Source organism: Giraffa tippelskirchi, chromosome 5, assembly GCF_054371585.1.
Source record: "Giraffa tippelskirchi isolate mGirTip1 chromosome 5, T2T-mGirTip1v1.2.pri, whole genome shotgun sequence".
Taxonomy (NCBI): domain Eukaryota; kingdom Metazoa; phylum Chordata; class Mammalia; order Artiodactyla; family Giraffidae; genus Giraffa; species Giraffa tippelskirchi.
In genome coordinates, this window is record NC_137279.1 from 132004207 (window position 1) to 132028761 (window position 24555).

A 24555-nucleotide genomic window follows, 5' to 3' on the forward strand; every position below is an offset into this window, starting at 1 on the left:
TATACTTAACTGGCTTATAAGAGTGTGTTGTAGTAACTGGCATAGATGAGAATGGAAAAGTAGGGTGATTCTGAATGACTTTATATATGAATATAAAGAATTTAAATTTCATTGAGGGGGCCAATGGTTCTTAAACTTTTATTATATTTTAGTGATAGAGTATCGTGAAGTCACAGTGTTCACATGATAAATTAGTGACAATATATACTGTATTTCATCATGAAGCTAGAGGTAATTTTCTTAACAGAAATTCAATAATTAGAAGTCAATATAAAAATCACAAATCTGTGTGTGTTTGCCTGTAACAAAGTGTTATTGAAATAAATACATCTGAATTTTTCTGATTTTTGCCATTATTGTTCATTTCCTGATGCTCATTTGTTTCACTATTGGTAGCATTCACCATCAGATAACCAGTTGTTGTTTTAGTTACTAAGTTGTGTCCAACTCTCTTTTTGTGACCCCATGTGCTGTAGCCCGCCAGAATCCTCTGCCCATGGGATTTTCCAGGCAAGAATACTGGAGCGGGTTGCCATTTCCTTCTCCAGGGGATCTTCCCAACCCAGGGATCAAACCCATGTCTCCTGCGTTGGCAGGCTGGTTCTTTACCACTGAGATAACCAACAGCAGTTATCTGAAGTGCTAAAGAAAATTCTGTGAAAAACTTAAAGTTGATTTTTTCAAGCTCTATTAAAAAAGTTCAATAATTAATTTGATCACCAGGATACCAGTTGACTGTACTTTAAGAATGGCTACAACAGGCAATGACAAGGTGTGATGAGGCAAGGTAATTGGTTCTGTATTGGAATTGTTTTATAAAGGTAAGAACCAGCTGCAGGTGAGGATTTTAAGTCAGATGCCCTGGCAGTGGAGATTATACGCTGGGGTTATTTAGAAGTATAAACTATAGGGCACAGAATATAGCATTTGAAGGTGGGAAGGCAAGCAAGTATGATTCTGAGATCTCTAGCCTGGACCACTCAGCAATGATGAGGCCTTGACCAGGGATGGAAATGGAAGGAGAGAGTCCTGTGGGAAGAGCTGAGCAAAGGAAATCCCTGCTTCTCATGCTAAGTTTCAGTGTCTTTGAGACATAGAGGAGAAGATGTTTGCAGACAAGTAGAATTATAGACCTGATTGTCAGGGTCAAATCGTGAAGGGGTTCATTTTTGACAGTCATCAAACTTTTGTTGATAGTGGAACACATGGAAGACAATGTATCTTCTAAGGGAGAATATATAGACAAAGAAGAGGGCCAGAAATTTATAAGGTATGGTGTCTTAACACAGCCCATTTTGTCATTAGTCAAAATTGCATCAGAGTTCACCTTCTCACATCTTGTTGATGATCTCTCTCTCAGATCATTAACTATTCTCCAGTTGAGAATCAAACCAACATGGACAATTACATTTTTTGATAATTTTTTTAAGAGTAAGTAGAGAGAGGAAGAGGCATCTATCTAATGAATAAATATAATTTTACGCTTAACATTTTGTATGTTTTACAAATGTTCATGTCTGTGCAATAACTCAAAGCTTTTAAATTTTATTTAACTCAGTTTAGCAATATTCTTTTCAAAATATTGCTTTAAACGATCTTGAAACTTATTGTTTAAACCTTATATTATAAATACTTCATGGTAAAAGTGTAAATGATATTATTTGCTAAAGATATCAAGACATATTTTTAACTCAGATTTTTTAGTTTTAACAACTCAGGATAAGAAAAAAATGAATTCATTATTCATTTCTGTTTCATTATCATTATTATTCATTCCATTATTCATTCTATTTCATTATTTAGAGAGTGCAAACATGTGAAAACGTATTCTGTTAAATACAGCGGCCTTTGGTACATGAAAGATATGAAATGGCTATTCCATCAATTTGCAGAGTGCAATGGTAGCTCTTGAATACAATAAGATTCTGGCCACGCATCATGAAATTAGCATCACCTTCATGTCACAGAGACAGTTTACCCAGGTGTAGCTTGCACACTTCATCATGTCTCTAATCTTTATCTGACTTCTATTGATGCCTAAATTGCCTGTGAATAACTGTTATAGCTGCTGTGGTTGATTTAAGGAGGATAGGTCATACATGAGAAGTGCAAAGATCAGTTGCCTTTCACGTATAACTACAGGCTAAACTTACCAGTACTGGAACTAGATATGGTTTTTCTAAATCATCAGATCTTTAAAGATTTTTTTTTTCTTTGTTACTGTATTCACATGCAGTGTTGTGGTCATCTACTCTGTTTAACTTCTGTAGCTCCCCAAATCTCTGAGATGGAGAGGACATGGTTATCTAGATGTTCTTAAATTACTTGTGTGTGTGTGTGTTTAGTCACTAAGTCATGTCTGACTCTTTTGCGACCCCGTAGACTGTAGAGGCCCACCAGGCCTCTGTCCCTGGGATTTTCCAGGCAAGAATACTGGAGTGGGTTGCCATTTCATTCTCCAGGTTTTAAATTACTTAGGACCCTTTTAATTGTAATTGTAGAATTTTTTCATGCTGGATCACATTCTTGACTCAAATGGTGTCTCCAGGTTTCAGTAAAATGACATTACATTCAACAAAAGAAACCTCTGTTCTGGAAGAGATTATACTAATACATTGGTATTTATATACTAATCCCTTGATATTTGGAAAATTAGTATAGAATTCCTCATAAATTATTTAGCTGATCATCTTACTCCTTGAAAGAAAAAAAAAGATTCACTTTTATATGGCCAAAATAGCCATCAAGAAAAAGCTTTTAAATACTTTAATTAGTTTTGATATTTTGTGAATGTAACCTACATTTGATGTGTACATAGTTTTTATTTACTTCATGTTTAACTTATTGTTAAAACATGCTAGGTTTGTATTAGTTTGGGTAATTCTTATTTTCAAAGAATTTATTTCTAAGTGTTGTTCTTAATAATAGATGTTCCTGATTTGGGATGTATATTATTACCTTAAAGGGAGTGATACTCTGCCTTATACATAGTTTAGATATTTCTGTGGTCAAATAGGAAAGTAAGACATGCCATGTCCTTTGGAATATTTTGGAAGAATAGAAGTGTCTCAAAACTTAAGAGGATATAAGAATATTCTGTCTTCGAATGGACCCTCTAAATATTTTTTTCATTTGTCCTTTTGGGATTTCTTTTTGGGTTTCACAGAGAATACAATGGTAACTCTTCCAATTTATATGGCTTTCCTACCTTTATAAATATTGACAGACATTTCATGATAGGCTGAAATTGCATATGTTTACATTTTGGAACTTTCTTTAGCTACCTTATATCTTTGTAGGCACTTTACTTGCTATGAGAAGATGACTTCAAGATATGTAATGGATTTACATCTCAGTGTGCTATTTCTAAAATACACACCCTCACTCTTGCACATGCCTGCAGATTGCTGGGCCTTCCCCATAGTTTCTGAGGATCTAAGAATTTGCCTTTTTTCTGACTTCCCCAGTGATGCTGATATTGCTAGGTGGGAAATGTCTTCTAAGAACCACTGCCATAGGAATCCTGTAGAAATAGACTCAGAAAATGAACAGAGTAGAGGTGAGCTAAACACTACCAGAACCACAACCAAAACTGCTACAGAATGATCATGCTGGCCCCCAGCTACCACTAACACTGAGTGCCGGGTGCTGTTGCTCCCATGACCGCTGCACTGAACTGGCCCGGAGCGCTGCTGGCTGGCGCTTCTGACCATTCCTGCCCTGGGAGATAATTTTGCCACTTAAATGTTTTCAAGCTTGGTAACATTTTCAGCTGAGTTTTAGTTAAAGCTAAATTATCTCTTAAAAACCTATTGAAATAACTATACTGCCTATATTATAAAGCATTTATGTTTTTAGATTATATTGAGTGTAGACTGATTATAAAGCAATTAACTAACCTTTTTTCCCCCCTTTTTTTCTATTCAGCCACTTTTCCAGGTATGTGGGAGAGAACAATAACCATAGGAAGTGCTGGAAAGACTTTCAGTATAACTGGCTGGAAGGTAAGATGAAAAATTTAATTGTTTGAAAACAGGCACATATCTTATTTCTTGTAGAGTTTTTGTTTGTGTTTTAAATGCATATATACTCAGTTTACACAGATTTTTATACTTACTGATCTGCTTTCTTATTCAGTTTTCATCTTGTCTTTATCCTTTTTGAGATATAATCATTCTTTTGAAAGTAAGAAAAATAGGGTAATTTTCTTATTTTATAAGTAACCAACTGATGATATTCTTTTCTTTGCAATGTTTGGATTACTGTATATTAATTGAAAGGAGAAAAAATAATAGCTAATGTTTTGATGCTTGCTATATGCCAGGTTCTAGAGCTTTACACATACCGATTCCTTTCGTTCTCATAACACGTTATGAGGGGGGTATAATTTATTATTCACATTTTACAGACAATAAAACTAAAGTATAGAGAAACTAACTTGCCTAAGGTTACATTGCTAATAAGTTCTAATTCTAGCCAGGGCAGGAAATCTAAGTTTAGAATCCACGCACTTAACCACTGTACTATATAATACAATCACAACTGATCTGACTGAAACTCAGTTGTCTTCCTGTTTCACATCTCCTGAACTTGGATAAGAAGTAGGGAGTATCAAAAATGAGCCTGGAGAACCAAATTATGGAAGAGTCCCTTAAGGCCCTTGTTGAGAGTTACTTTTATCTATATCTAATTCAAACAAGCTTTGTTACCAGTTATTAGACTTCCAGAATATCAAAAATAGCAAATTCAAAGAGAGGGGTAGATAATAATGATTGCAGGCACTGTTTGCCTTCTGAAGGCAGAATTTAGTGACTTCAGTTGGAAACTATTCCACAAAAAGATCAAGATTGAAATGTTTCTAACTACTAAGACTACACAGCTTTCATAGTGTGAACATTTTAGAAATGCATATATTTAATAATTGCATTAAGCTTAGCTACTCTATCAGATCTGGTACATACAATTAGATTCATTTTTAAATCTTTTCCTTTTCCAGCTTGGCTGGTCCATTGGTCCTAAACATTTGATAAAACATTTACAGACAGTTCAGCAAAACACCGTTTACACTTGTGCAACCCCTTTACAGGTAGGTGTTACAGTAATTTGGGGCTGCTGCATGGTCTTTGGGCAGAGGTGTTATTTTTATGTTGTGTACTTCAATTGGCTTAGTTCCCTCATGTCCTTCGAGTATAATTTGGAAATTTAGAAGCAAACACATATTCTTTGCTATCAAGAATGGTTTTGGTTTTAACACATAAAATTTTAACTTTAATCACTCATACATTGCTGGTGGGGATTACAAAGTGCTGCAAACTCTCTGGAGGATATGACAGCCCCAAGCAAAATTTCAGATATGTGTGCTCTGTGAAGCAGCAATGTATCCTCTGAGCACTTACTTTATAAGCTGTTCTCTGCAGATTTAAGAAGCTCTATATGTACGTTGTCATTCATTGCAGAAGATGGGGAAGCTCATCTATAGACAATACATTAAATAAACTATGGTCTATCTAAACATTTAAATATTATATGACTGTATTAGTTTCCTAGTTCTCTGTACCAAATTACCACCCTGATGGCTCAGATGGTAAAGAATCTGCCCGTAGTGCAGGAGACCTGGGTTTGATCCCTGGGTCGGGAAAATTCCCTGGAGTAGGAAATCGCAGCCCACTCCAGTATTCTTGACTGGAGAATTCCATGCACAGAGGCTACAGTCCATTGGGTCGCAAAGAGTTGGACATGACTGAGCGACTAGCCCTTTCTTACACTTAGTGGCTTAAAACAGCACACGTTTTTTACCTTACATTCTGGAGGTCAGAAATCCATAAGGGTCTTTCAGGGCTAAAAGCAAGTGTCAACCCTGCTGCACTCCCTCTGGAGGCTTCAAGGCAGAATCTGCTCCTTGTCTTTTCCAGCTTCTGGGGGTGCTCACATTCCCATGGTCACATTACTGCCACCTCTGCCTCTGTCAACACATAGCCCCCGTGACACTGACTTTCTTGCCACCTTCTTTCTCTTAGAAGGATCCTTGTGATTACAATAGGCCCACAGATAATCCAAGATAACCTCTCCGTCTCCAAGGTCTTTAACTTTAATCACATTTGCAAAGTTAATTTTACCATGCAAGCTAACATATTTACAGGTTCCAGGCATTAAGATGTGGACTTCTTTAGGGGCCATTACTCTATCACAATGGCTGTTTAAAAGTGAAAAGAAAGGAAAGTGAAAGGAATAACAAAAAGAGTGAGAAAGCTCTATAATTACTGATATGGAAAGATCCAGGATATATTGTAAAAATAAAAGCAAGATACAGAGAAGTATATATCATTATTTATGTTATATTCTGTATAAGAAAGGGAGAAAACTATTTGCTTATACTTTCTTAAAGGATCTCTGGAAGGACCATATGAAACTAGTAAAAGTGGCTGTTTGAGGGGTAAAGGGAACAGATGAAACTAGTATAGATAGGGTCTGAGGTGGGTTGCAAGACTTTTTAATGTATATTTTTTAAAATTGTTTCTAGTTTTTTAATATCTATAAAATAGGGATCTATGTACTATCATTCTGTGAATAATCAGAATACTGAAAACTATTTTTTTGGGAAGCAGTTAAAAAGCCAAAACCAGAAAATATGTTGGCTATGATAAACTTTTTGTTTCCTATCAAAAATACCTACTGAATAAGAAAAAAAATCCTAATAAAATTTTTTTTTCAAATGACTCTAGAGTGATATCATGATAAAAGCTAGTTGGACATTGATTTTGTTATATTCAACTCTTTTCATTCTCTCAAAATAAATATTCACTTATTAAACAAATACTTACTGAGTGTCAGAGATAAAGCAGTCAAAAATTCCTGCCCTTTTGGAGCTTATAGCCTGTTGGGGGAGCACAGATAATAAACAAGTAAGTGTTTTAATAACATAATATGTCAGATGTTGATAAAACCAGTGGAGAAAAAAATGTGAATGATTAGTACAGGGATTCATACACTTATGAAGAGTGACACAGTTTATACTACCTTTTCCTGCAAGGTAAGGGGGAAGTGCTGGCTAGTTTATCATTACTCTGGTTGTATTTCAGGCTTAGACCTAGCAAGTCACTCTAAAGCTAACCTCAGTAGAAAGCACTGTTGTCTTTTTCATTTCCAAGTAAGGCATCTTTATATGATACAGTTGGCCCTCCCTATCCACAGGTTCTGCTTCCATGGATTCAACTAAAGATTGTGGATCCAGGGTTGGTTGAATTCACAGATGCAGAACCCATGGATGCATTTCATATAAAAGACTTGAACATCCTTTGATTTTGGTATTTGTGGGGGCCCTGGAACCAATCACCTGTGTGAATAGTAAGGGACAACTGTACCTCTATTTCAATTTGAATTTTTGTGGTTCATCCTCAGTTCTTCACATTAGATTTAATCATTTCCATGTAACTTGTTCTTCCATTAGTCTGTAGAATTTCACATGGGTTCAACTGTAATTCCCTGAATGACTTTCTTGTCAGTAATATTACTCAGACAGTCTTTATTTATTATACCAATAAACTTGGCAGTACATAATATTGTCATATTTCCTTTCCATATTTTTCAATCTTAATATACAGGAAGCCTTGGCTCAAGCTTTATGGATTGACATCAAGCGCATGGATGACCCAGAATGTTACTTCAATTCTTTGCCAAAAGAGTTAGAAGTAAAAAGAGATCGGATGGTACATTTACTTGAAAGTGTTGGCCTAAAACCCATAGTTCCTGATGGAGGATACTTCATCATTGCTGATGTGTCTTTGCTAGGTTTGTAAAGGTTTTTATTATTCAAATATACAGAAACCTAGGTGCGGAATTATGTCAAATTTATGAAGGAAAGATTGGTACCAAAGCCAATATCAGCCTTTCATTTATGGAAAAATGGATTTCCACAGTGTCAGTGTTTTTCTGCAATCATCTTGATGATTAGGCCGTTGACCTTGAATATGACTATTATGGAGTTATTTGTTCTAGGTATTCTAATAAACATAGAATTTGCTGTCACCATGTTCTGGTATGTAATTTAAAACAGGTACATGAAAAAATATGTCCCTTGTGTTCCTTTAAGTAAAATTTTAGTTTCCTTTTTACTCAAGAAAAAAAAATATTTCTAGAAAATAATGCTGTTGGAGAATACTTGTCATTTTAGAGTATACAGAAATGAAGTCAAGAAGGAAAGTAATATTTATTGAGGGTCTACTGCATGCCAATGCTTCAAATATCCTTTTTTAAAAAAGCATTGTTAACTCTGTTTTTTAAGACATGGAGACTTAGAGAATTACTTGCCTGAAGTTATACCGCTAGATTCCAAATAGTTTAGTCTCCCCAAAACGGTGACCTTTACATTACTTTAAGCTACAATATGGAATTCTGACATGCCACACAAATCTAAAGTTAGAAGCATAATAATATTTTATGTATAACACATTTCTTCCCTAGAACTGTAGTGTTAGTCACAGTAAATTTAAGAGCATAATTTATTTTGACAGAAATTACAGCAATTCTGCAGTTTTAAATGTTTTAAGGTTTTATTACACTGAAGTGATATGCCAGTGAGCTTGAAAATTCTTTTATATATACTAAATTTTATGATGCTAGAAACTTTCAATGTTATAACAAAACAGTGATAATTATTTACTCATTTGTTGTTAGAAAAGCAGAGTGACCAGGGGTTCTTGGCTCTGCTGTTGCCAGAGAGCTGTTTTTGTCAGGCTCCTAAGTTCTCTTCTTATATAAAAACCCTTATGATGTTCTATATTCTAAGGTTTAGAAATCACTTCTCCTGTACTGGGCTTAAATGTGCAGCTCATTTCATGAAATGATAAAAAGAAATAGCACAGTTTTCATCTATTTAGAAGAAAATAATTTTACATTCTTAAATCACAGGAGAAAATTGAAATAAAATCATTAAGGAAAGCCATATTAAGTCATTAAAAAAAATAAAAGTGAAACTTTCTTTAGTGTCAAGGTTTTTGCACGATTAATTTGAAGGGATCCAGTATTATTTAGTGAATAAAAGAAGATAACTGCCTTGATTTATTTTGAGCAATAAAGTATGTGTGTTAGTTGCTCAGTCATGTCTGACTCTTTGCAACCACATGGACTGTAGCCCGCCAGGCTCCTCTGTCCATGGAATTCTTCAGGCAAGAATGAATACTGGAGTGGGTTGTCAGACCTTTCTCCAGAGGATCTTCCCTACCTAGGGATCAAACCTGGATCTCCTGCATTGCAGGCAAATTCTTTATGAATTGAGCTACCAAGGTAGCCACAATAAAGGATAAAATAATTGATTACAGTGACCATAATTGTTTGTTGCTTTGGGGCATTCAAAAATATCTTGAGTACAAGTTAGTACAGTTGAAACAATATGCAGTGTACATTGCTGAATCCCAATGCCAGAGAAATATCTTGTCCAGACCTTAAAGCAAGATTGGAACAAGAGATAAATATAGGAATGTGTATTTGAAGTTTATTACCAAATTTTTAAAAAATTAAGCATAATATTTGGAAGAGGGAAACAATAAATATATCACTTGGGAGAACTATATAGACATTTTCCCTTCATAAATAATGAATTATATTAATATACTCATTCCACAAACGTGCTTTTCAGTCCTTACATGCTAGATACTGACCTAGGACATAGGTCAGGAATAGGACATAGGATAGTGATAAATTGCAATATCCCTATGGAGCTCACAATCTAATAATGAATTACCATTTGGAAATAAAATTATTACAGATGAATACCTTAAAAATTGAGGTTATTTCCTTAATAATGATCATAGAGGCATATATTATTTCTAAATGGGAAGGTAACACTCCTCTTTGTCCTGCCCCTTCCTACTGTCTTCCAGTGCTAAAAACTGTATACACAAACATAATCAACTAGATGTCTATGTGAGTAGTGCCTTAGAGTATCGTATCTGTAAAGCTTCTCTTATTCCTTACTTCCCACCGTACCATGCACTATGAATCCAGCATGAGGAAATTTTGAATCTTGACAGAGAAATGAAATACACTTTGCCTCAGATATAATACATAGCCCATCCAATTTTTATTATTATTTTAGATGTAGACCTCTTCGATATGAAGGACAGCAATGAAACTTACGATTATAAATTCGTGAAATGGATGATTAAAAATAAGGTAATGTTTATTGGCTTTTGCAATATTGTGCTATATGTTATAGTTAATTTATGAAGGGAGCCTGTTGACATGCTGTTGACATGCTTTGAAAAATGTGAACTGTAGTTTTATTCCCTGACATTCTACTCACAGTTATTTGGAAGATTTTATTTATTTTTTTATTTTTTGGCCACACTATGCAGTTTACAGGATCTTAGTTCTGTGACCAAGGATTGAACCTAGGCCCTTGGCAGTGAAAGCAGAGAATCCTAACCACTGGGTCACCAGAGAATTCTCTGGAGGATTTTAAAAATACTTTTCTTTGGGGATTATTGTGAATATTTGGAAGTATCTATTTGTTTTTAATATTTGCACTCTAAAAATTAATATTTAAAGTGTAAGTAGTTTTCATATTTTTCCTATTTGTTTTTTAGAAACTGTCAGCCATCCCAGTTTCAGCATTCTGTAATGCAGAGACCAAATTACAGTTTGAGAAATTTGTGCGATTTTGCTTCATTAAAGTAAGTTCCCTGTTCTACACATTTATAATGTCCTTTCTTCTGGTTTATAAAGTACCATTTTTTTTCTATTGCTAGGCATGATGTGCTCATATGCAGTTTTTAAGTTTTGGCTTGCTACCATAAAATTATCAGAACAAAACTCAGCACTTTTTGAAGCTGAGTTTATTGGATTACAACATAATTAGACTCCTTACCTATAACATTAAAATATCCAGACACATGTGAAGACACAAGAAAATACAACCTTTAATGAAACAGAAAAAAAATGTTACTTATATGCAGTCAATAGAAACGGATCTTAAGGGTTACTCATATGTAGGAATTAGTAGACAAAGACTTTAAAGCAGATATTATAAATGTGTTCAGGAAAATATGGTCTAATGAGCAACTAGATTAAAGCAATTAAAAAGAGAACCAAATGGAACTTAAAGAATTTTAAAATGTAATACTTGGTATGAAAAATATACGTCTTAACATACAGAAGATTGAGGATGTGAAAAAGAAAAGTGTCCACCTTAATACAGATCCATAGAAATCATCCAATCTGAAAAAAGAGGGAAAAATTATTTTTGAAAAATAAACAGAGCCTCAGAGTCAGTGTCAAGTAATAATATACATGTAACTGGAGTATCCAAAAAAAGAGAATGTGGCAGTAAAAAAAAATTTTTTAAAAGGACTAAATTTCCCTGTTTGGTGAATAGCAATTTAGAGATCTAAAAATTCACTGAACCACACAGGACACAAACAAAATCACAACTTGACAGGTCATAATTAAACTGCTGAAAGCTATAGATAATGATAAGATCTTGAAAGCAGCCAGAGAAAAACTACACTTCACATGCATGGGAGCAAAGATATGAATGTTAACTAGTTTCTTATCAGAAACAGTAGAGACCAGATTACAATGAAGTGGTACCTTTAAAGTGCTGACATAAAAAATATGTCAGCCAGAATTCTATATCCAGGAAAATATCCTTTTACACTGAAAACAAAATATACATCCCTGATAAATGAAACCTTAGAGAATTCAGCACCATCAGATCTGTGCTAAAAAATAATCTGAATGTATTGTTGCTGTTTTTAAGATGTTATCACTACTGAAAACAGTCTTATCAAAATTAAGGCACTCTCTATACCAGCACACTCATCTATAAGTCTGGTCAGAATGATGTAAACACTGTTTTCAACTTTTAGAGACACCATATAGACAAACTATGGGAGACTTACTTAGAATAGAATATAAATTTTAACAACCTAACAATGTCAACATTTAATTATCTGAAATGTAGAAGAAAGGGTAAGGCCATTAATACTTGCATCTTCCAGTGGATTTATAGAGGTATAAATATGTATTATTTGAAGTTATAAGCAGAACTAATAGAACAAAAAAGTAACATAAGACTTCCAGTGTTAGAAATGGTCAACAGGCTTTCTCCGAGTCTCTTCTTGGAAATTATTTTTTAAAAAGAACAGCTAGGAAAATAGAAAACAAATTCCAAATCCCCCAGGAAATGAGGAAGAGTTGCCAAATACAGTGAAGGAAATGGTAGAGGGAAGACATGGAGAAATCTACATCCTAACAGGCAGAGCCAACAGGTAGCCTACTCGTTATCCAGAACAGCAGGAAGAGTAAGTGCGCTGGAAGTGGAAACTTCTCCAGATCCATTTGGCAGCATGGACAAGACAGAGTAGAAACATACGGTCATGACATCTAGTACCAATGCGAGCCAAGTGGAAAGAAAGGGCTATGGATGTACTCTTTCCTCTCATTTTTGCTAAAGCTGTGTTGAGGCAAGAGGGATACATTAAATTGGAGGGAGACAGTTAAATTAGTTAAAAAGAAATAAAGTCTAAAAGAACTCCCCTTCACTGAACTCTCCATCAATCATATTTAACGTTACTGTGAGCCAAAGATAATTCCTGCTCCCTTCTAGTTCTTTCCTGTCTCCTCCTTTATACAAATCTGCAAATACGTGTTCAAAGCATAGAGCCAGCAAATAGCTTACTCATTACACAGAAAATAGGAACCATAATTGTGCTGGCTGTGGGAGCTTACAAAGAGAATTCACCCGAAAATGAATAATAAAAAGGAACCAGCTATGAATCTAAAAAGATGCTATTAAGGAGGAGAAAGATATAATGAAAAATAAGTATCAGAGAATATTCAACAACAACAAAAAACCAAAACCAAAAAAGAACTGTTGCCATAGAGCAAGTAAAAAGTGTTATATTTCAAATCCAAAACATTTAAAACAAGAGTTAACAGCAGAAGTTTTTTAAAATTCAGGGAAGCTAGAGTAAGATAATGTAAGAAGATGAAATGGTAGCTGTCAGAGATCAGATAAGAAATTGAAGGGGAAAAAATATAGCTATTGATGACTGTAGTGACATTGGAAGCAGCATAGAGAACACTAAATTCTTCTGTAAGCACACTGAGGATTGAGAAAAGTGGGTGAAAAGAAGTGAAGGGAACAAAGAATTTCTGGGGGTTTTTTTTGGCTATACCGTACAGCTTGTAGGATCATAGTTCCCTGACTAGGAATTTAACTTGGGCCCTCAGCAATGAAAGCATGGAGTCCTAAGGATTGGGCTGCCAGGGAATTCCCAGAAACAAAGAGTTTTTAAATGTTAGAAAAAGTATAAATGTGGAAGATAAATGATATACCTAGAGTTCCTAGAGGAGTGGGAGGTAGGGGTGGGGGGGGCAGAACAAATAGAATTGGGAAAGAATTTTATGGCTTTGAGAATCCTTTCCATTTGAAACAAAGAAGGGAATGGCTTGTCTCTGGAATGTCACAGAATGTCACAGAAGAACACTGAGATGTACCTTGTTTAGTATATTGGACTTTATAAATGACCCTTTGGTACCTACACAAGGGGAGCGAGGCCTCCACGGAGACAGGAGAGGAGGAAGGTCAGTGTACACTCAGCTCCTTTGCATCAGCATTCACTATTGGAAGACAGTGGAGCAACAGCAAGTCCCTAGGGAAAGCTGACACACCTAACCCAACTGCTTGGAAAAGCAACAAATAAAAGAATGGCAAAATATGCCAAGAAAGTGGAAACTGAAAGAAAGAAGGTCGAATTTTAGGACAAAACAAACCAAAGGCAGCACTTTACAATGGTTATTAGTAAAATCCTCAGTAGCTATCAAATATTTAAAAGGATACAACATCTCAATAATAAGAGAAATGAAAAATAAAACTGCCATGAAATTTTATATTATCTGTTAGATTGGAAATAGCCAAAACAACTGGAAAGTTTCCTAAGATACTTTCACGCATTGATTGAGAGTACAAGTAAAATTTGTAAAATCTCTACAGTGGTTAGTTTGAAAATTACCTAAATGTAAATGCACATGTCTTTCGGCCCATCAATTCTGCTTGTAGGATTTTTTCCTGTGGATTTACTTGCATATTGAAGGTCTTGTATTCAAGGATTTTCAGTGAAGCATTGTTTGTGATATCAAAGAGTTACAATAGAAAACCACAGTACTCACCAGTACAGAATGCTTGAATAAATTATGGTACATTCACATACCTAAACGAGTGAAGCAGCTCTGTGGAGTGCTAGAGAATAAGTGAAAAGCAAGGAGCAGACTAGTTTGTCAGGAATGATATCATTTACATAAAAAGGAAAAAAAGGAAGGGAAGGAGAGGAAGCTTTTAAATGCCTCAACTGTCTCTCTGGAAGGATACATAATAAAATCTAGTGTTGCTTCTGGGGAGGAAAACTGAATGGCTGAGAGATGGGTGGGAGGCTGGGTTACCTAAAGAAATATATGTTTAAATAGTCTCAATAAATAAGTTTGGAAAATTGTTTTTCCAAACAATTGTAGAGCAAGTTCCTAACTTAATTATTGATGCCTCTGTTACCCCCAAATACCTTATTACGAATTCTCCATTATACAACATTCTTCTACAGTATAACCACCAATATCATGAACTTAAGGGTGCTATATTATTCAGTCTAATCCTCAGATCCAATTCAGGTTTCACTGATTGTCCCAATAATGTCCTTTTTTAAAACAAGCAAATAAATGAATAAATCCAGGCCACGATTGTGTCAATCAACCAGTCATCAGTCAGTCAGTCCAAGCCAGAAGCAGGCATTGCATTAAGTTGTCATGTCTTCTTCAAGCTGGGAAGTTTCCTGCGATTTCCTTGATTTTCATAATATTGATACTTTAGAAACTTATTGACCAATTATTTTGAAGAAAATCCCTCAACATTTGTTTGACATTTACTCATGGATAGGTTCAGGTTATGCACGTTTGGTAGAAACCACAGAAGTGATATTTTGTTCATTGTTTTGCATCCTATCAGATAGCACATGATTTTAGTTTTATCTTCTACTGATGATGTTAAGTTTAATCATTTTATTGAGGTGGTGTCTGCCAGGCTTCTCTACTGTAAAGTTTCACCTTTTTCCTTGATGAATAATGAATGTTTTGTGGTGAAGTATTTTGAAACTATGAAAATATTCCATATCACATCAAATAATTTATTCATTTAACCATTCATATATGTAAGGACTCATAGATTCTTGTTTTATTGTGTTAAAATTTATTATTATTACTTATTTTACTGCTCAGATTTTCCAAAATTTGGCCATTAGGAGCCTCGTTAAGCTGGTCTGTGTTTCCTTTGACATGTCTCCATCATTTTTTGAGCATTTTCTTACTTTCTGGCATTTCAAGATGCAGTACGTTCACTCTGTCATTGTCCAGCTCAACCTGAAATCACCTTTTACTGGAGAATCGTATTAAGAAACCAAGATCTGGGCATGAGGAGTGCTCACTGGGGTATTAGTATTCCCAGGCCCTCTCAGAAGACAGAGATAGGGAACATGTAAATGTATGTCCATACTTTTTATGTTTGTATCTATTCTACTTATTGCTATGTCTATCTAAATACATTGAAACCACCTCCAAGTTTATTCTAGCTCTCTCCCTATACATGTTAGTCACTCCCTTCTTTGACAGTATTGACAGTAAAAACACCTGGCTCGTCATTTAACCACTTCTTTAATCAGTACCTCTGCGTGTGACCAGTCTCCTGTCAGTGCTACTGCTCCTCCACCCACCACCCCGACAGACACCCTTTACCCTACTCAGGCTTTGACATTTTTACCAGTCTACCACCCCTGTCCCCTGTATGGTCACCATCCTCACCTCACCTGAGCTTCAGCACCATGTGCTGACCTGCTACCATCACCTTCCTGCAGAGATACCCTCCTCTGAGTCTCCAACACCACACACAAAGCCACCACTGTCACCCACTGCATAGAAGCTCTCCTCTTCCCTTACAGGCTCTGACACTCCATACCCATCTGCATTAGCAGATGCCTGCCTCATCCCCTCCAGGCTCCATGCTGCCTGGAACTACCCTGCCATACAGATGCCTTGCTTACTTACCCCCTCGATTCTGACGCCCTGCTCCTGATCAGTGCCACTGCTGTCATCACCACCACCTCATGCCACCCATGTTGGAAGTTCTTCTTACTTCACTCTGGCTGTAGCATCCTGCACCAGGCTGCTGAGGCTCTCCCACCCCGTACATGATCTCCTGTTTCCCTCAGCCCCACCTAATGGCTTTGGAGTAAGTCATTCTGTAGAGATGGAAGAGAAAGGAAAAGAGTAGAGAAAGCAAGAGGAAGTTTATCCATCAATTTAATTTTACACTTTATGTACATATTACCTATTCAAAAAACAAATAAATTGTATCATTACAGTTGGCCCTCTAACTGTGGTGTTAGGAGCTTATAACTGTGAGACTTCAATAGGAGGGAGCAGAGTAGTGCGAAAGAACCAATTTTTTCTCATTCAGAGCAGAGAATGCTAAACATTGTCTGAAGTTGATAAATTAAAAACTTAGGAGCATACATTGTTTAGATTTTGATGGTAATCACTAGAACTAAAATCAAAATTGCCATAGGAAGTTGACTTAGAGGATGATGGGAGCAGTAGGAAGGCACGGGAAGGTAAGAAACAGATGATTATTTTTCGGTGTAAACTCTTCTGTATTCTTTGACTTTTTTCTGTATTACTGTGGTTTCACTCCGCCTGGCATCCTCTTTATTGGGAGCTAAGGAAGGGGTTTCCTTTTTAAGTCTGAGTCTTTGGCAGTGAGGGCATCCACACTGACAGACATGGTTTTGGCTGGGATTAGGTTAAACTGTTTTCAGACTGAGCTGTGTATACAGATTGTTGATCATTTTCTTGGTAATGTTCCTTGGCCCCATACTAGTTAATTTGTAGAGTTCTTTTGGTGTCAGGATAGTAGTAATAAAGTGCTCTGAACAGGCAGCCAGCATCACAAAACAGTATAATGTAGCGATTGCTGTTGACACTTCTATAGCTCCCCTAACACTGAATTCTTATGAGGTTCATTCACTTTTGTAGCCTGACAGCAATGGGATAATAGCATTATAAATATTCAGCCTGTTTGATTTGCTGCTAGGCTCCTTATAGAGCTTGTGACTTGTGTATTTGGCCACCAAGACAAAGGATGATGCTGTAGATGCCATTTCCTAGTTTCTGTGTTCCTGCTGAAGTTAAGTGGTTTAAAATGGGGTAGAGCTTCCAGTGACACCACTCAAGGTATCTCCCATCCCCATGCCATCCTCTTGGACTCTGTCTTAGCTGCAGAGGTCGAGGACCAGCTAAAGCCTGGCTTAAGTTATCAGGGATTGAAGACCACTCAGTTCCCAAATCACTACATGACTCTTACAGACTTCGGTATACTTTTCATATTTAAGTCTTTACTTCATCTTGGATTTATTTTGATTTGTAATGATGACTATTTCATTAATTTACAGAAAGACAGTACACTGGATGCTGCTGAAGAAATCATCAAGGCATGGAGTAGACAAAACTCTTGATACATGGAGAGTGTGTTGTTTCTATTAAATGACCTAATATAAAATTACTTGTTGCTGCCACTTGCTGGATATTGAAAAAAAAAATCTTTCAGTACAAATAAAATTTAAAGGAATATTTCCATTGGTAACCTCACCCCTAACAATATTCTGGAGATCTTATTTGGTTTTTTGCTGAACTGTATTAAACAGCTTCTGTTTCCTCATACCAGTGGAATAAAAATAGCACCTACTTTATATGACTTCCCTGGTGGCTCAGATGGTAAAGTGTCTGCCTACAATGTGGGAGACCTGGGTTCGATCCCTGGGAAGGGAAGATCCCTCGGAGAAGGAAATGGCAACCCACTCGAGTACTCTTGCCTGGAAAATCCCGTGGATGGAGGAGCTTGGTAGGCTACAGTCCATGGGGACGCAAAGAGTCAGACACAACTGAGCGACTTAACTTTCACTTTATATGAAGTTTGTGAGTTGTTGTTTGTGAGGGTAAAATGGACTGATGTATGTAAAGCCTGCCAGACAATAAGGGCTCACCTACTATTGGCCAGTTTCACTTCTCTGCCATTGTGTAAAAACTCTTGGCCAATTACAGGTCCTTCAACTTCATATTTTTGCTTGGTCTCTACCCACCTGTAGTTCCCTCCCCTCATTTACTAATGGCTTTGAACTTTGTTCATAGTTTTGCCTGTCACTTACAAGTACTGCCATCATCTGGGGCAGCTTTAGGGTCCACATGGATTATTACCTAGACTTTTGGCACTCCCCTCTGGTGATATTTATTTCCACTTCACTCTCCACTTCAGCCACCCACTCCCTTGGGCATACTCTTAAACCTTTCATCAGTCCAGGCTGTTCCATCTTTGAGATAATAAATTAGTCATCTCACACTGTAACCACCTATTCCTGCAGTAAATATCACCACTCCCCCACTATTTCCCTCTCTCTTTCTCTCAGCTTCTTTCAAAATAGCACTTTAAACTATCATTTCAAATCCACTACTACTCAAACATTGGTCCATCTCCCTCTTACATCAGAATCAACTAGAATCTTTGTTGAAAATAAATTTTGGTCTTCACCCCAGACCTACTGAATAATTCAGAATCTGCCCCTTTCCAGGTGATTCTTACAGCACCAAAGTTTGACAATCACTGCTGTAGTTTGTGGAACCTTTTAATTCCTCTCAGCCTCTTTATATCTTCACTCCTTTCCTTATCCAACTTAGATTTATTTATTTAATGGCATAAATTTTTTAACTAGGCAAAAATTCATGTTATCTAAGATATATATATATTATACATATTATATATATGTATACAAAAGTTTTTCTACTATACTTGATAAAGGCTTGAGAAAGAACAAAAAAAGAGAGAGATGGGGAAATTGGAAAACATAAACTAAATGAAATGGGAGCACTGAATATGAAATAGAAAAAGTGAAACTAAATAAAAGTAAGAGATCATCATATAGTCCAGTTGTTTTTAAACATGACTGCTCACTAGAAACATATCTGGAGCTTTGGAGAAAAAAAACAATATCTGGGCATTTGTATTTTTCAAAAATTTCCAAGATAATTCTGATATGCATCTGGATTTTAAAAAGCGATTACAGGTTTTTCTATTAAATGACAGTTTTGGTGATATAGAATTCTATTATTTTTCTGTTGACCAATCATGATTCAATGATATTAAGTGAATAATAGTTACACAATCACAATAATAAAAGATGTTTATCAGTTTTCACCATCAATAGTCAGACAAAAAATGACAATTGCAAGCCATAATGGGAACATGATTGACCTAACTATAAAATAATTACATACAGTTTGGGGGATCAAACAGAGTGACATGGTAAGTGGAAGTACATATATGGCACATGTTTTCACCAGTGTCTTTTGGTTGGTGCATTTAATCCATTTACATTTAAGGTAATTATTGATATGTTTGCTCCTATTACCATTTTCTTAATTGTTTTGGGTTTATTTTCTGTAGGTCTTTTCCTTGTCTTGTTTCCTACCTAGAGTTCCTTTAGAATTTGTTGTAAAGCTGGTTTGGTGGTGTTGAATTCTTTTAACTTTTGCTTGTCTGGAAAACTTTTGATTTCTCCATCAAATCTGAATAAGAGTCTTGCTGGGTAGAGTATTCTTGGTTGTAGGTTCTTCTCTTTCATCACTTAAATATATCATGCCATTCTCTTCTGGCTTGTAGAGTTTCTGTTGAGAAATCAGCTGATAACCTGATGGAAGTTCCCTTGTATCTTATTTGTCATTTTTCTCTTGTTGCTTTTAATATTTTATCTTTGTCATAAACATAATGAAATTCATTGTATGTTAAACTTATACGTGTTAATTGTGTGAGGAAAAGAAGTAAGGCAGGGTAGACGGGAATGAGAGTATTAGGGAAGCAAACTGGAATTTTAAATAGTGTGGTCAGGTGAGTTTCGTGGAGGTACCATAGGAACAGACTTAGAAGAGGAGAGGGAGAGAGCCTTGTGAAGACCTTAGGGAGGAACACTCCAGGAACAAGGAATAGCCAGTGCAAAGGGTCTACAACAGGAAGGTGTCTTATGTTTGATGAGTACCAAATAACCAAGGGACAGAGTAGTAGGTATTAGGGCAGAGTAGCAGCATAGGACCTCAAGGACTAGAGGAAGGATAATGGTTTGATATCATCTCATCCATACTTTTTTTTTTTAAATACGTAAAATGATGTTTCTTGGAGCATGGTTTCTAATTACTCCAAACTGGTAACCACCAAAAAGACATGAGACTGGATAAGAGCACCAAGTAGGTCAGTATTAGAAACTAAAGGGGGCTGATGACTTAGCTCTGGACTTTTGAAAAATGTGACTGTAAAGTGGAATAACTTGAAAAAATTCTCGTTTGATAATTCTGCTTTCTCAAACACAACACACACAAACACACACTCCTCACTTACCCTCAACCTGCTATAATCTAGATTGTACCCATTATTGTTCAAAATTTGCTAATGACTTCCATGTTCTTAGATTTAAAGGAACCTTCTCAGTTCCATCCAACTTTACCTCTTACTTCCCACGTTGCAGTAGTGGTAAAGAATCCGCCTATCAATACAGGAGACACAAAAGATGTGGGTTCCATTCCTGGGTCTAGAAGATCCCCTGGAGTAGAAATGGCAACCCCTTATGGTATTCTTGCCTGGAAAATTCCATAGACAGAGGAGCTTGGTGGGCTACAGTCCATGGGGTCGCAGAGAGTTGAACAGAACAGCATTTGCCACTGCATGCCACTCTGGCCTTCCTAAACCGCCCCCCTTTTTTTTTTTTGATCCTGTGATGCTGCACATTCATGAATTACCTTCTCTCTGTTCCTTCTTCATCTCCTTCACCTGTTCTTAGATATTGGTATTCTGTCTTTCTCACTAAACAACTTCATTTACTCTGAATACACTAGTGACTCTTAAATCTATAACAGCCTAGTCCTGTCTGTTGAATTTCAGACCCATATATCCAGTACCCCATTTGTCATCTCACACAAGCATTTTATAGGCAAACCTTATCCAATCTGGATTGGATAAGCAGTATCCAGTATTGTTTGGAAAACAACATCCAATCTCCTCACCTCAGTGAATGGTGCCCCCAATCCACTAACTTAGTTAGGTCAGAAAGCCTATTGACACAAGTCATTTTTAACTTTTCTCTCCACATCCAAATCCTCTAACTAGTACTCTAAATATCCCTTAAATCTATCACTTTTCTCTGCTCCAGTTGCCCCTATCCCTGCCCCCACCAGCCATACCATTTCTCAACCAGATTACTATTCAACTCTTAACAGTTCTCCCTGCCTTCTTGCTTACAATGTATCCCCATAGCCCAAATAAGCTTTATAAAATGTAAATGTGATCATGTTACATATATTAGTTAAGAATATTCATGTTGCAAGTGACAGAAAGCCTAACCCATATGGATTTAAATCAAATGAAAAAGAATTGTCTGTCTCAACTGAGAATTTTAGGGGTAGTCTAGTTTTGTTACAGCTTGATCCAAGACTGTGTTTGAGCATCTCCTGTGGAGGTATGGGTCCGCAGTGGTCTGCCACAGAGACAGGGGCTCTGGGTGTGGGTATGGCATAAGTCCTCTTGGAGGAGGTCGCCATTAACCCCACTACAGAGTTGCCAGAACTTACATAGGACTGGGAAATAGACTCTTGGAGAGCAAAACAGCCTTGTGCACCAGGACCCAAGAGAAAGGAACAGTGACCCCACAGGAGACTTGCTTGTGGGTGTCTGGGAGTCTCTGATGAAGGCGTGGGTCAGTGGAGGCCTGCTGCAGGGTTGGGGGCATGGACTGTAGCAGTACATGCATGGGATCTTTTGAGGGAGGTCACCATTGTCTTCATTACTTCCACCATAGTTTGGCCCCAGGTAAATAGCAGGGAGGAAACACAGCTCCACCCATCAACAGAAAATTGGATTAAAGATTTACTGAGCATGGCCCTGCCCATCAGAAAAGAGTATCTCCCTCAGTCAGTCTATCCCATCAGGAAGCTTTCATAAGCCTCTTATCCTTCTCCATCAGAGGGCAGACAGACTGAAAACCACCATCACAGAAAACTAACCAATCTAATCACATGGACCACAGCCTTGTCTAACTCAATGAAACTATGGGCCACGCCATGCAGGGCCAACCAAGACAAACGGGTCATGGTGGAGAGTTCTGACAAAATGTGGCCCACTGGAGAAGGAAATGGCAAACCACTTCAGTATTCCTGCCTTGAGAAGCCCATGAACAATATGAAAAGGCAAAAGGATAGGACACTGAAAGATGAACTCCCCAGGTCGGTAGGTGCCCAATATGCTACTGGAGATCAGTGGAGAAATAACTCCAGAAAGATGAAGAGACGGAGCCAAAGCAAAAACAACACTCAGTTGTGGATGTGACTGGTGATGGAAGCCAAGATCCTATGCTGTAAAGAGTAATATTGCATAGGAACCTGGAATGTTAGGTCCATGAATCAAGGCAAATTGGAAGTGATCAAACAGGAGATGGCAAGAGTGAACATTGACATTTTAGGAATCGGTGAACTAAAATGGGCTGGAATGGGTGACTTTAACTCAGATGACCATTATATCTACTACTATGGGCAAGAATCCCTTAGAAGAAATGGAGTAGCCCTCATAGTCAACAAAAGAGTCCAAAATGCAGTACTTGGATGCAATCTCAAAAATGAGAGAATGATCTCTGTTCGCTTCCAAGGCAAACCATTCAATATCACGTTACTCCAAGTCTATGCCCCGACCAGTAACGCCGAAGAAGCTGAAGTTGAATGGTTCTATGAAGACCTACAAGACCTTCTAGAACTAACATCCAAAAAAGATGTCCTTTTCATTATAGGGGACTAGAATGAAAAAGTAGGAAGTCAAGAAACACCTGGAGTAACAGGCAAACTTGGCCTTGGAGTACAGAATGAAGCAGGGCAAAGGCTAATAGAGTTCTGCCAAGAGAATGCACTAGTCATAGCAAACACCCTCTTCCAACAACACAAGGGAAGACTACACATGGACATCACCAGATGGTCAACACCAAAATCAGATTGATTATGTTCTTTGCAGCCAAAGATGGAGAAGCTCTATACAGTCAGCAAAAACAAGACTGGGAGCTGACAGTGGCTCAGATCATGAACTCCTTATTGCCAAATTCAGACTTAAATTGAAGGAAGTAGGGAAAACCACCAGACCATTCAGGTATGACCCAAATCAAATCCCTTAGGATTATACAGTGGAAGTGAGAAATAGATTTAAGGGACTAGATCTGATAGACAGAGAGCCCGATGAACTATGGACAGAGGTTCGTGACATTGTGCAGGAGACAGGGAGCAAGACCATCCCCAAGAAAAAGAAATGCAAAAAGGCAAAATGGCTGTCTGAGGAGGCCTTACAAATCGCTGTGAAAAGAAGAGAAGCCAAAAACAAAGGAGAAAAGGAAAGATATACCCATTTGAATGCAGAGTTCCACAGAATAGCAAGGAGAGATAAGAAAACCTTCCTCAGTGATCAGTGCAAAGAAATAGAGGAAAACAATAGAATGGGAAAGACTAGAGATTTCTTCAAACAAATTAGAGCTACCAAGGGAACATTTCATGCAAAGATGGGCTCAATAACAGACAGAAATTGTATGGACCTGACAGAAGCAGAAGAGATTAAGAAGAGGTGGCAAGAATACACAGAACTGTACAAAAAAGATCTTCACGACCCAGAAAACCGCGATGGTGTGATCACTCACCTAGAGCCAGACATCCTGGAATGTGAAGTCAAATGGGCCTTAGGAAGCATCACTATGAACAAAGCTAGTCGAGGCAATAGAATTCCAGTTGAGCTATTTCAAATCCTAAAAGATAATGCTGTGAAAGTGCTGCACTCAATATGCCAGCAAATTTGGAAAACTTAGCAGTGGCCACAGGACTGGAAAAGGTCAGTTTTCATTCCAATCCCAATCCCAAAGAAAGGCAATGCCAAAGAATGCTCAAACTATTGCACAGTTGCACTCATCTCACATGCTAGCAAAGTAATGCTCAAAATTCTCCAAGCCAGGTTTCAACAATATATGAACCGTGAACTTCCAGATATTCAAGCTGGATTTAGAAAAGGCAGAAGAACCAGAGATCAAATTGCCAACATCTGCTGGAGCATCGAAAAAGCAAGAGAATTCCAGAAAAACATCTATTGCTGCTTTATTGACTATGCCAAAGCCTTTGACTGTGTGGATCACAATAAACTGTGGAAAATTCTGAAAGAGACGGGAATACCAGACCACCTGACCTGCCTCTTGAGAAACCTGTATGCAGGTCAGGAAGCAACAGTTAGAAGTGGACATGGAACAACAGACTGGTTCTAAATAGGAAAAGGAGTACGTCAAGGCTGTATATTGTCACCCTGCTTATTTAACTTACATTCAGAGTGCATGAGAAACGCTTGGCTGGATGAAACACAAGCTGGAATCAAGATTGCTTGGAGAAATATCAATAACCTCAGATATG

At 37.1% G+C, this 24555-nt stretch overlaps 1 protein-coding gene and 1 long non-coding RNA gene across 8 annotated transcripts in view; one reads left to right on the plus strand and one right to left on the minus strand.

The window, feature by feature from the left end:
• KYAT3 (kynurenine aminotransferase 3) overlaps nucleotides 1-17791 on the plus strand; it is a 70106-nt gene extending 52315 nt beyond the window's left edge. For 6 of the 7 annotated variants that reach the window (XM_081495521.1, XM_081495527.1, XM_081495526.1 and 3 more), the window contains 6 exons: nucleotides 3928-4004; nucleotides 4997-5086; nucleotides 7602-7788; nucleotides 10094-10170; nucleotides 10584-10670; nucleotides 17490-17791. In XM_081495521.1, coding sequence (XP_081351647.1) covers nucleotides 3928-4004; nucleotides 4997-5086; nucleotides 7602-7788; nucleotides 10094-10170; nucleotides 10584-10670; nucleotides 17490-17552 — 581 coding nt within the window. In that variant the 3' untranslated portion in view covers nucleotides 17553-17791. The remainder of the gene's footprint in view (nucleotides 1-3927; nucleotides 4005-4996; nucleotides 5087-7601; nucleotides 7789-10093; nucleotides 10171-10583; nucleotides 10671-17489) is intronic. The other variant, XR_014055259.1, reaches the window with a different exon arrangement.
• LOC145507971 (uncharacterized) overlaps nucleotides 6067-24555 on the minus strand; it is a 38388-nt gene continuing 19899 nt past the window's right edge. The window contains exons 4-7 of the long non-coding RNA XR_014055263.1: nucleotides 16087-16280; nucleotides 11185-11214; nucleotides 10865-10914; nucleotides 6067-6874 (exon numbers count right to left, since the gene is read on the minus strand). This is a non-coding gene — a long non-coding RNA (uncharacterized LOC145507971). The remainder of the gene's footprint in view (nucleotides 6875-10864; nucleotides 10915-11184; nucleotides 11215-16086; nucleotides 16281-24555) is intronic.